Here is a 13574-nt window from a genome sequence, read left to right as displayed (position 1 = left end):
TTATTTGTGCTCTGACCGGCACCCAGAAGGGTTTACTCACTTAATCAGAACCTAACAGTTCAAAAGCCTCTACAACAGTCCGTGTGGCGCGCGGTTCAAATGAGTTTCGTTCCGCTTTTGGCGCATAAACTTTATTGAACATTTATCAAACTCTTGATATCATTTTGCGCCAGCACATTTAGCTTGAGTTAGGACGCAGATTTACTATATACAATTTATGTTCATTAACAAAAACAGTAACATCTGTTAAAAAAAAGTAACAACATTATTTTTATTTGGTAAAATGTAATATTCTTTAGTTTTATTAAAATTAACCATTGGTCAGCCAGCATCATGCATTTAGATCATGATAACCACAGATAAAATGTAACTTTATGGTTTCTATGGTATTTATGAAAACCAGTAGCCTAAATACATTATTAAAAACTGTAATTATATTCCATTACTCCTTTAATACATTGTCTACATTAATAATTTTATACAATTCAATATATATATCCCACATTTCATGGTGCAGTTAATATTACTAGGCTAACGTTACAGTAAATCCGTGGTAAATGATGGGAATGTGTCGAAGGAAAAGCCTCCTGACTGAATTGCTGCACACAGTGTTTCTCCTGTTCGTCAGCGCTGTTCATCTGCCTTTAAACTAGTTTATATCACTGAGACATTTGTGTTCCTCGCTGAATTCAAGCACTTCTCACTGGATCTCGTGACCGAGCTCGATCAGAGTAAACGCGTCTGCTCTAGTGAACTCGCGCTGCGCTGCCGTTCCTCCACTGTATGGATCTTCATGTGTCGCTTCAGGGCACTTTTAATAGAGAAACTCTTCCCGCACTGATCACACGTGTGCGGCTTTTCTCCAGTGTGGATCCTCTCGTGTTTTTTCAGAGATGATGATCGACTGAATCTCTCGTCACAGTGTGAACACTTGTAAGGTTTTTCTCCAGTGTGAATTCTCTGGTGCAGTTTTAAATGTTCCGCTCTAGTAAAAGTCTTCTCACACTCAAAGCACATGTACTCTCTCACACCAGTGTGAGTTTTCTCATGTGTATGTAAATTTTGCAGCAATGAAAAACTCTTTCCACACACAGAACATGAATGCGGCTTCTCCTTCATATGAACTGTCAGGTGTGTCTTCAGCTCTGATGACCTAAGAAATGTTTTGCCGCATTGATCACATGTGAACGGCTTCTCTCCGGTGTGGATCTTCATGTGAACATTAAGGTGTGATGATCGACTGAAACTATTCCCGCATTGATCACATGAGAACGGCTTTTCTCCGGTGTGAACACTCATGTGTCGCTTCAGGTGATTTTTAATAGAGAAACTCTTTCCACACTGATCACATGTGTGCGGCTTCTCTCCAGTGTGGATCCTCTCATGCGTTTTCAGATGTGATGATCGACTGAATCTCTTGTCACAGTGTGAACACTTGTAAGGTTTTTCTCCAGTGTGAATTCTCTGGTGCCGTTTTAAACTGCCCGCTGTAGTAAAAGTCTTCTCACACTCAAAGCACATGTACTCTCTCACACCAGTGTGAGTTTTCTCATGTGTATGTAAAGATGACAGCTGTGAAAAACTCTTTCCACACACAGAACATGAATACGGCTTCTCCTTCGTATGAACTGTCAGGTGTGTCTTCAGGTTTGATGCCCTAAGAAATGTTTTGCCGCATTGATCACATGAGAACGGCTTCTCTCCGGAGTGGATCCTCATGTGAAGATTAAGGTGTGATGATTGACTGAATCTCTTCCCGCATTGATCACATGAGAACGGCTTCTCTCCGGTGTGGATTATCATGTGACGTGCAAGACATCGTTTGGTTGTGAAACTGTTTCCACACTGAGTGCAGGTGAAAGATTTATTGGCTCGTCTTTTCTTTAAAAATGTCTGTTTAGTCTTTAAGCGACTCAAAGGTTTTTCTCCAGTTTGGACATGATGTTCCTCCTCCACTTCTCTCAGATCTTCACTCTCCTCCTTCACTTCTCTCAGTTCTTCACTCTCCTCCTTCACTTCTCTCAGTTCTTCACTCTCCTCCTTCACTTCTCTCAGTTCTTCACTCTCCTCCTTCACTTCTCTCAGTTCTTCACTCTCCTCCTTCACTTCTCTCAGATCTTCACTCTCCTCCTTCACTTCTCTCAGTTCTTCACTCTCCTCCTTCACTTCTCTCAGTTCTTCACTCTCCTCCTTCACTTCTCTCAGTTCTTCACTCTCCTCCTTCACTTCTCTCAGTTCTTCACTCTCCTCCTTCACTTCTCTCAGTTCTTCACTCTCCTCCTTCACTTCTCTCAGTTCTTCACTCTCCTCCTTCACTTCTCTCAGATCTTCACTCTCCTCTTTCACTTCTCTCAGTTCTTCACTCTCCTCCTTCACTTCTCTCAGTTCTTCACTCTCCTCCTTCACTTCTCTCAGTTCTTCACTCTCCTCCTCCACTTCTCTCAGTTCTTCACTCTCCTCCTTCACTTCTCTCAGTTCTTCACTCTCCTCCTTCACTTCTCTCAGATCTTCACTCTCCTCCTTCACTTCTCTCAGTTCTTCACTCTCCTCCTTCACTTCTCTCAGTTCTTCACTCTCCTCCTTCACTTCACTCAGTTCTTCAGCCTCCTCCTTCACTTCTCTCAGTTCTTCACTCTCCTCCTTCACTTCTCTCAGTTCTTCACTCTCCTCCTTCACTTCTCTCAGTTCTTCACTCTCCTCCTCCACTTCTCTCAGATCTTCACTCTCCTCCTTCACTTCTCTCAGTTCTTCACTCTCCTCCTCCACTTCTCTCAGATCTTCACTCTCCTCCTTCACTTCTCTCAGATCTTCAGTCTCCTCCACTTCTCTCAGTTCTTCACTCTCCTCCTTCACTTCTCTCAGTTCTTCACTCTCCTCCTTCACTTCTCTCAGTTCTTCACTCTCCTCCTTCACTTCTCTCAGATCTTCACTCTCCTCCTTCACTTCTCTCAGTTCTTCACTCTCCTCCTTCACTTCTCTCAGTTCTTCACTCTCCTCCTCCACTTCTCTCAGATCTTCACTCTCCTCCTTCACTTCTCTCAGATCTTCACTCTCCTCACTCTCCTCCCTCACATCTCTCAGATCTTCACTCTCCTCGCTCTCTTCCATCGGGTCTTACAGGAAAGAAACAAATATTACATTTATTTTTCAGTACATCAAAATAATTCAAAGAGAGAAATATAAAGTAAAAGGACATGAAAGTACTGAAGAAAACCCAGAACATTCTGCACCATTTCATAGTTTAACTGTTTATCTAAATGTGATGAAGTGCTTGAATGTTTCTAACATGAATGTTCTCCAGCATCATGAATGAATGAAGAATAAACACCAACCTCTTTGTTCTTCAGGATCTTCAGTGTGTTTCATTCTGCAGGGTTCTGGATCACTCGTGTTCTCACTGTCCTCTTTAATAAACTCAGTCTCTGCAGATTTCAGCTCTTCCTGATGCTTTCATGCTCGTCTTCACTTGTAACTGATGGGGATTTACAGCATTTATTGGAGAATTACTGTGGGAGGAGCTTCACTGATGATGTGATTGCAGTGGGAGGAGCTTCACTGATGATGTGATTGCAATGGGAGGAGCTTCACTGATGATGTAATTGCAGTGGGAGGGGCTTCACTGATGATTTGATTGCAGTGGGAGGAGCTTCACTGATGATGTAATTGCAGTGGGAGGGGCTTCACTGATGATGTGATTGCAGTGGGAGGAGCTTCACTGATGATGAATTCCAGTGTGGGAGGAGCTGATCTGCCTAAAATCAAAAATATCAATTACTGAGCTTTGATTTTATAATAAATTACACTTCTAAGCATTTTTGTATGTCTATCTATTCATCTTACAGTAACTGATGCCAATTAATTTATTATTTTAATGCTAATCCTAACATTATCCTGCTTCTTCATTAAAATACAGGTATCTAGAAATAAAGAAACGAATTTAAATAATTTAAATTCTTCCAAATATAAAAAAATGGTAAGAAATCAGTTCATAAACACAGAAACCATAAACACAGAAATAAACATATATATAGTAGCCAACAAATCCCCTCATTCTGCTGACACCAATGAAATGAGCTTTAAGTGACAAAAGTGATTTACAGGAGATCTGGAGACATCAGCATAATAAATGAGGTGAAAACAGGAACTATTGTCATGAGATAAAGAGTGTTTTCAGCAGATCTGTTAATATTGATGAGCCTCAGACTATCAACACTCATTCAACAAGCCATTCAGGATCATCAGCAGATCATCTCACTTTATTCTGAGTGTTTGCTGTTAGAAACACATTATTTGAGTCAGATAGATGACTAAAGACTATTAAACTGCTCCATTGAAAGGCAATACTGTTATTTCTCACACTATGACATGGATAAAACATCAATAACACAAAAACAATCACTAATGACACTCATCCTCATTAACCACTACAGATAAATAATTACAGCAGCATAATATGTCCAAATTAATCTAACTTAATAATTTTTTTAATATTTGAACCAAAACCAAAAATGTGTTAGGTTGTGCCCCTAATAAAAAAAATCCAGTTCATTCCTTATTAAATGTGTTTTTAGGCATTGTAATTGTGTTGACTATTACATGTATATATTGTGTTTCAGCTCAGCTGATTTTTGGATTGATCGTAAAGAAGATGGAAGTTTATAAGTGAGATTAAAAACAAGCTTAAAAGCAGCAAGCCGTTATCGATCATAAATTTATAAGAAAAATTGGTAACACTTTATTTTGATGGTCCCTTTGAACATTCTGTTAACTATAAGTAACAGTGCAACTACATGTCAACCAATTCTCATTAGAGTATTAGTAGACTGTCTGCTTAATATCTGCAAACTCTTTATTGTGACCGTATAATCATGTTTTGTTTTAGAACCGAATACGGTATATTATGTATTAGTAAGTGCATTAGTAGAAAGTTTACATTTTACTTGTTTGCAATGGATTTTTTAAGACTATCACCGGTCACCCGCAAGTCTCCTGTACTTGTGAAACCATAGTGAACATTACGTGATACTCCTAACTAACATACAAGTTTAAGAACACAAAAATACTTCAAAACAACTGCAACACGGACTGCATTGCAGGTCTTTAGACGCATAAGCTGCAGCAATGTCACCACTATCCATCTGGACAGGCTGGGTTTCGAGGCGGCGAGACCCTTGGTGCGCCCACAAAACGAAACGAAAAGCTGCTCCGAGCGCCTGAAGGCGGCGGAGCGTGTGATGTAAATTCTCAGCGCTCTGACAGGACAGAGGAGGTTAGCGTCGACCTCGCTGCCGGATGTCGGCAAAGCTGAGAGTGAAATGATCTGCGCTCTGAAGGGGGTGCCGATCACTTTGGGGACATAGCCATGTCTCGGTTTAAGGACGACTTTAGAGTCCCGGCACCAACTCCGGGAACCACGTCTGGTTCTCTCATCGGGGGGCTATGAGGAGCATCGAGTGATGTGTTTCCCGGATTCTCCTGATGACCTGTGGTAACAGTGAGACCGGAGGGAACGCGTACAATGGGCAGCTGGGCCACGCTTGGGCCAGGGCGTCCTCGTTCTTCGAAAAAAACCTTGGGCAGTGGGCGTTGTCTTTCAACGCAAAGAGGTCGACTTTCGCACTGCCGAAAAGGCTCCACAGTAACTAGACTGTCTGCGGGTGCAGGGACCATTTCCCCGGGGGAACGTTGTCCCTGGACAGTTTGTCCGGGCCATCGTTCAGGCGTCCCGGCACATGGGCGGCTCTGAGCGAGCGCAGTGAGTGCTGAGCCGAAACGAACAGGCGTTCTGCCAGATCGCAGAGGACTCTGGATCTGACACCGCCCTGGCGGTTCACGTAGGATACCACAGACATGTTGTCCGTGCGAACCAGTACGTGGTGGCCCCGCAGAGATGGGAGGAAGTATTTCAAAGTGTTCTCGACCGATATCATCTCCAGACAGTTTATGTGAAGGCACTTCTCCGAGTCTGACCAGAGGCCAAAGACCGGTTTGCCCTCGAAAAGACCGCCCCAACCCAGGTTGGAGGTGTCCATCGAGATGACTTTTCGGTAGGAGACAACTCCCATTGTCACTCCCCGCTGATACTAGTCGGCCGCTATCCAGGGCTGCAGAGCTGAAACACAGCTCTGAGTCACTCTGAATCGCGAGCCGCCGGAGGCCCAGGCTCGGTGAGGTACACGAGCGTTCAGCCAGCGTTGCAGAGGGCGCATACGCAGTAGACCCAGCCATAGCACTGCTGCGGCTGAAGCCATAAAGCCCAGCATTCTCTGAAACGTTTTCAATGTGGGGGGAGCGAGAAGCTCGATGGGAAAGTTCCGGCGAGCGTTCGCAGGCGACAACGGGCTCCGGTGGTCTCTGGGCGCTGCGTTTCTTCTTACACGGGCCACTGGAGAGAGGCGGAGCGACAGCTTCGGCGCCAAACACGGCAAGTCGAGCCCGCAGGGTCGACCTTTGGCAGTTCTTCGCAGTGGATGCAGCCTCCCGAAGACAGAGCAAGGGCTGCATGGTCTCGGCCCAGGCAGAGAGCGCAGATCACATGGCGGTCTCCGTCGCGGAGCGTGGCTCTGCAAGAGCCACAGGAAAAGCGAGGCATTTTGCAACAAACACCTCGTACTCTTTCAGACACGTGAATCGCGGCGGGGAACACACGGAGAAGGATATAAAAAGGATACTTTGTCGCCGGATAGTGTAGCAGGCACGGATGGCTGAAGGCAGCGAAGACGGCCGGTTTCCTCAGACGCTTTCCTAGGCTCGCTGGTCACTTGATTCAACGGCGGCGGCTTCTCTCGGAGTCCAGCGATGCGTAGAGCTTGCTGAAGAGATGAAAAATCAGCTAAGCAGCCCGTGAGCCCTTCCTTTAATACGCTAAGCCACCCCCAATCCGGCGGGCTATGACGCGTGAGGGCGCGAAGCGTCCTCATTGGGCGTGACGTCACGTTAGCTACTTGCATCTTTTGTTATTGGCCAATGCCTGCAGACTGCAGCCAATGGAAATGCTTCTTTATCAGTGCACGTCTTTCTTACTACTCACAGAACTTCAAAACAGACCGCTTGAGGTAAATAAATAATCTTGGATGATGAACTGTAATATTGTTCGAAAATCTGAATAGAAACCGCAGGGCTCCAGACTGCGACCAAATGGTCGCATTTTGCGACCAAAATTTGAGAGTGTGCGACTGAATTTTACATCCAGTCGCACGTGCGACCAGTAAATGTCCCTTTTTTTTTTTTTACACGTTAAACGTGGAAGGGGCTTATCAATGAATCCGGAATGTGTGGCAGTGCGAGAAGAATAGGGAACGGCCACTGTAAGAGGCTAATGTGTGGAGGGGGAGGGTCCTAGAGATTCGCGAGCGCGCGTTTAAACGTCTGTAGGAAGGAGACGGAGACAAATATCACAACCTGCTATGTGCGTCTGAGCAACGAGCAAGCGAACTATTGACTCGTTCTTCCGACCTGCGGCTAGTATGCCAGTTAAATTCACTTGCTGGCTTCTCAAATAAAACACTACAACAGCGATAATAATAAAAAAACGTGAAGAAAACGATTACTCTTTGTGCATTGTTCAATGTGAGTGCCAAATGCTCGAACATGACCTGTCATTTACGGCGTCATCACCCGGGAGTTGATAGCGCACAAGCGCAGGCGAGACCTGAACTGCAGATGTTACCATCGGTGTTTAAACTAAACTCATTTATTTTGCCAATGCAAACATTCAAGAGCAAGACGTGAAAGAGAACTCGCGTCTAGATTTGTGCGCGCGCGTGTGTGTGTGTGTGTGTGTGTGTGTGTGTGGGTGTGTGTGTGTGTGCGCGCGCGCGAGTGTCTGTATGTATGCGTAGGTTACTCATCTCGGACAGCACGCAAATATTATCTTTCAAGTTATCTTTCAAGTCTTGCTCTTGAATGGACAAATTCACACAAAAAGTATGTCAACATGTCCGTCTTGATGAGCTCGTATCCTAGCAGACATAGTATCTGTTATGCCTTAAGTGAACATGTATGAAGAAAGACACTCACAGTATCGGCGTAGGCCTACTGAATCAGCTCTGAATTAAATAGCTTTTGTAACTTTAATAAGGATTCATCTTTAATTTATACAGTCAAATATGCAATGTTATTTTACATTTGATTATTTTATTCAATTTCTGTACCTGAAAACTAATGTTAGACCTACCTGAAAAGCATAGTTTATTTGATTAGTAGGCTAGGCTATCTTTGCTCTATTGTATTTATTTGTGCTTTTGCTTGTGGGTAGATTATTTCTTAATTTTTTTGACAGTAGTCTTTTTCCCCCTGAACATAACACATACCGAATCATATCGAAACCGTGAACCTAAAACCGTGATACAAACTGAACTGTGAGCTATTTGAAATGTTGCAGCCCTAGTAGCCTAGTGTCACAGTCGGATGATGATTCAGAGTGAGAGGTTTTAGTGGTGATGAAAAAGGCCGAACCACCATCTTCTGGAAGACTGGCGGTGAGAATTCAGCTGGTTGAGGTAGTGCTGTAAGGAGACGAATTCCATGAACTGCGAATGTTGCAGTCGCTACCCCATAACTGCGGGGAACACGAAGTTTGCCGACAGTGCAGGCACTTCACCGTTTAAACACAATACTCTATTTAAACACAATCTTATCCTCAAGCGTAGAGTATGCGGTGACATGTTAATAAATCAACTGCCGGTTGCTTTTAGAAGACAAGAAGCTGTAACGTTAAATCAGAGCGCAAAGGCATTGTAATTTCTGCATCTATTATCAAAGTATTTATTAGTAATACACTGGAAATTAGTAGAAATGTGAATATTTGGTTAGTATGTTGATTTACGGTGTGCGCTCCTAAATTTCCTGGTTGTGCTCCTAAAATTTTCAGTTAGGGGCCACTGTGCTCCTAGTGAAAAAAGTTAGTCTGGAGCCCTGAACCGTTACTTTAACAGATGTCATAACAGAAACTTTCGTATGGGTAAGCTGTATTAACGTAGCTGAAATTATCCGGTCTAAAATAATAAATAAATGGCCATCTTAATATTCAAAATCGAATTTACGTTACACGTATCGAGTGGAAAAAAAAAAACAGTAACAGATCCAGAAACGCACACCGTAGGCTAATCCAGAAATACATGCGTGAGATGCACAAAACACACACAAATGGCGCCACATGCTGGTCAAAACTGTAAATGTAATACAAATGATACATTTTACAAACCAACTGCAAATGTGTTTAACAGTTACAAAGTGAAATCTATTAAATACAATCTACTGGTAAAGTTTTTGTTTTGGCAAATAAATAATACAAATACCATAAATCCCCATAAAAGACTGAGTGGCAGCATTTTTTTGAAAAACATCTAAAAATGGAAAGAGCTTTAACGATTGACTGCACAATTAGATTTGACAACAAATCTGAAGTATATTTTTTTACAGAATGGCGAAAGCTACGCAAATGGATCACTGCAATTCAGAGGAACAACTGATTTCCAGGCAGTGAAAGGTGGATTTGCAGTTATCATTTTGAAACAATATGGGTATTTAGGGGTAAATTAATACCCTACAGTATATATTGTATTCAATTAAATATTGACACCGTATAATTCTGCATAATTGGATGTTTTAAATAAACACTGACAAAAAACTATACGTTTTAGGGCTAATCTGAATCTAAGTTTTTAAACGTTCAAAACAATATTACTGTAACCATGCCTCATTTCACATCCTTTTCCCACATAAATTTGAAATATTCCAAATGACCCCCCAGCAGGAGTTTATTGCGATCATTATGTTGTTGCGCATCATCAACCTTTTGTCACAATGGCACTGTATGACTGATGTATCGGTTTCATTTCAGATTTTTCCTCTTATTCAACTTGTAGACAAATTTAAATATCTAACATTCTGATTAAATATTTGTAAATAAATGTATTTGTCAAATACAATGACATTCACAAACTGACAGTTTGCCACCCTTATTTTAATTGATGGTAAAAAATTAAATAAAAGACAGAAAGATAGAAAAGAGTTTGAAGGAGATAGTCAGTTCGACAGAATGAAAAGATAATTATTATTATAATTTTTTTAAATAGTCCGCCCAGTAAATTGTGCCCATTTCCAAAACTGTGAATGGTTAATTCCTATCAAGCAAGCTGATTGAATCTGTGCTGTATAGTGCTAAAAGCACAGCGTGTGCAACGCGAGCTGTTGCCAATGACAACAGATAGTAACGCACATAGCCAATATGATCGCACAAGCCACGATGTAGCTACCCCTAGTAATTTCACGAGCACAAGGATTCTCTGATGACAGAGATTTAATGATTGGTTCACCATGAGGATAACCATCCAACTCAAGATGCCGTGAGAACTAAATACACAACAAATAAAGTTAAAATAAAGAATATAAAAGACATAAATAAAGCAATGTTGTCTTTGTAAACTTTTCCAAACAGAATTAAGTTCACTTTAACAGCATAACTATATTTACAGAGATCACTTTTTTCCACACAGCAATACAGCTGAAACTTACTTCATTGACTGCTTATTACCAAAGGAGAACTTAATCTTGCATCTTGTAATATCTTCTGTAACTTCAGATGAGTAAATTAACTTTAATACACTTTAGAAATGTGGAATATAGCTTCAGCTTGCCATGCGGTGTAGACAACTTTCTTCCTGAGTCTTCTTCTTCTTCTTCTTTTTAATTGGCGGTTTGCAACTATTTCTTGTGCATTACCGCCACCACTGGACTGGAGTAAGGCACGGGAATTACTTGCTATTCTTTACTGTTATAAACAAACTAAATATACCAGCAATTAAATTAATTGAATAATAAAAAAAAAAAAAAAAAAAAATTAAAAAAACACTTATATCCTTTTTAACAGGCCTGTACTTTTCAAAAAAAATAATAATAAACCAAAATTTTCCCTTGAGCTTCTGGGGCAAAGTATATCTGGGGCCGTATTCACAAAGAATTTTAAGGCTAAAAGTAGCTCCTAACAGGCGAATTTAGGAGCAACTCCTAAAAATAATGGGCGTGTCACTTCTAACTTTAGGACTCCTAATTTTTTTCACTAAGAGTAATTCACGAAGCATTTTAGCCCTAAAAGTAGCACCTGAGTCTGGGACAGCTTAAAAGAAGTCGAGAGGACTCCTAACTCACTAAGACCTATTCACAAAGGATCTTAAAATCGCCGCGCGACACAGTGTGTTGGAGACACTCGATGACACGGAGTTATTACAATGATACCGCCTTAACCGTGAGGGAATACTGATTGTTGTGGATCTTGTGAGGGATGCAATAACAGCGCCAACTAATCGCAACAACCCAATCAGTGCCGAATTGAAATGTTTGATAACACTTCGCTACCTGGCAACGGGGAAAATGCAATTGTGTGCCGACGATCTAGCGATATCCCAGCCATCGGTAATGCAGATCCATCCACCAAACCATCAATGCACTCTGTAGACCCCATATTATTCGACAGTTCATAAGTTTTCCTGACATTCGCCAACTCCAAAGAAACAAAGCCAGCTTTATGGATATTGCCGGTGTGGTAGGTGCTATAGACGGGACACATAACGTTATTAAAATAATTGCACCACGTCAGGATGAGGACATGTTTGTGAATAGAAAGAAAACCCACTCCATCAATACCCAGATTGTGTTCGATGCAAACTTCACAATTCTCGATGTTGTATCCCAGTGCCGAATTTCCCTTTTATTTTATTTTTTATTTTTTTCAGCACCAACTGGGCCAGCAGCAGTGACTGATCCTGCGTCCAGTTGGGCTTTCTTTTCCGTTTTGGCGAGTTCATAATCCGCCGTCATTCAACTATTACATTACTTAAATAGGAGCAATATTTCCTTGCTTTAAGTAGTCTATTTAGGCTAATAGGATGTCAATTAACCAAGCAAGTGTTAATGCAAGTGTCGTTTTTCATTATTAGGCAAGTGGCGGTTTTCATTAGGGTATTAGGCTACCTAGATTTAATTTAATTTAATTCACAACCTCTCTCTCTCTCTCTCTCTCTCTCTCTCTCTTTCTCTCTCTCTCTCTCTCTCTCTGCCTTTTTAGAATTACACTTCACTGGGGCCTGCACAAACATGTCATTATATATGCATTTCGATTACATTATTATTATTATTTTGTGTAGGACACAGACATATTTAGATGTCGTAATTCCATGATTTGGTGCGTCTGTGTTATGTTCCGCATGATGGCCCTGTCATCTAACAACCAATCACCGTGATCATTGCGAGGAAGCTCGTGCATGAGAATTGACGTCATCCATAGCAACGAAGACTCACTCTTAGTTTAGGAGTTGTCATTTTTCCTTACTAAGAGTAGGTCTGAAAGGCGTTGTGAATAACTTTTAAGAGAACACTCCTAGCTAAAATCTTTAGTGCGATTTAGGAGTACTCCTAGTGGTAAGATAAAATGCTTTGTGAATACGGCCCCTGTTCAATAGTGTTTTAGTTTCTAAAGACATTTTCTTTGTTTTCAACTCATTAACAAGCCTTTGCCTTGCCTCATTGTATTTATGACATTGCATTATTACATGCTCTACTGTTTCAGGTATCTGGCAATGCTCACAATTTCCATCTCCATGCTTTTTTATTAAGAACATTGTACTATTTAACTTTGTATGACCCAACCTCATCCTAGTTAGTACAATTTCTTCCTGTCTTGTTCCGGTTATGTGTGTGTCTTTTCCCACTTTCCCTTGTATCCTATAAAGATGTCTTCCTGTGTACCCATTATCCCAAATATGTTGCCACTTTTTAATAGTTTTAGCCTTTACTATACTTTTGATTTCTGCTTTACTGTACTTTACATCTACATCTATATTGCTTTTGTCTGTTGCTCTCTTTGCATGCTCATCGGCCAGTTCGTTACCCTCTACTCCTATATGGGCAGGAACCCATAAGAATGTCACCCTCCTTCCTGATGCTTGTATTCCATTTGCCAGCTGTAAAATTTCGATTAAAATATCTTCCCTTGAATCAGACCGATAGTTCTGAACACTAAACATTGCTGAACTAGAATCAGAGGCAATCACTGCCTGCAGACAATTATTAGACTCTATCCACACGAGTGCTAACCATATGGCAACCAGTTCAGCAGTGTACAATGATAGGTCATCATTTATCCTTTTTGCCTTTTCTTCCTGAGTCACTGTGCTTTTCATAATAAAAGTCTCCACTCACACAACTCTTGACTAAGCAGTTTCAAATTAAAAGTCCTTAACTAAATATTTATGAATGAAAAATAAACTGACTTCTCTTTTTTTATTTTTATTTATTTTTTTATTATTATTAGTGCCAAGTTTAGTTGTATGGACTGACAGGGAATCGTTAAGAAAGTCTCTTCCATATGCATTTAGGAACTGTACTTTTGAAAAGACAGTCATCATCATAATGCTGCAGCTGGCTTTGAAGCAGAGAAATACTTGCCAATCAGCTCTGGCGTGATGCATTTCTTAAAAAAGTTTGTAGCACATGCAAATGTGCCATCTCAGTAGTCATTACGCACAATGTCAGTAAATATTACGGTGGCACTAATCCCATGCGAATAGACCCTC

At 41.3% G+C, this 13574-nt stretch overlaps 1 protein-coding gene across 1 annotated transcript; it reads right to left on the bottom strand.

Annotated features, from left to right (window-relative positions):
• Positions 1 to 248: 248 nt before the first annotated feature.
• Positions 249 to 10691, bottom strand: LOC307006595 (uncharacterized protein). The gene is made up of 3 exons (XM_079627729.1): positions 10519 to 10691; positions 3333 to 3752; positions 249 to 3113 (listed from the first exon to the last, which is right to left on the bottom strand). Exons 2-3 carry the CDS (start codon positions 3364 to 3366, stop codon positions 727 to 729), a joined length of 2421 nt encoding a protein of 806 aa, XP_079483855.1. The 5' UTR covers positions 3367 to 3752; positions 10519 to 10691; the 3' UTR covers positions 249 to 726.
• Between the last annotated feature and the right edge of the window lie 2883 nt (positions 10692 to 13574).

The sequence above is a fragment of the Phoxinus phoxinus genome, assembly GCF_949152265.1.
Source record: "Phoxinus phoxinus genome assembly, chromosome: 1".
Lineage (NCBI taxonomy): Eukaryota > Metazoa > Chordata > Actinopteri > Cypriniformes > Leuciscidae > Phoxinus > Phoxinus phoxinus.
This window is presented reverse-complemented; position numbering and strand designations above follow the sequence as displayed.

Coding starts and splice junctions, on each gene's coding strand:
- LOC307006595 (XM_079627729.1), bottom strand. CDS start 3,366: ATGAAACACACTGAAGATCCTGAAGAACAAAGAG. Junction 3,114..3,332: donor AGATCCTGAAGAACAAAGAG/GTTGGTGTTTAT, acceptor CTTTCCTGTAAG/ACCCGATGGAAGAGAGCGAG.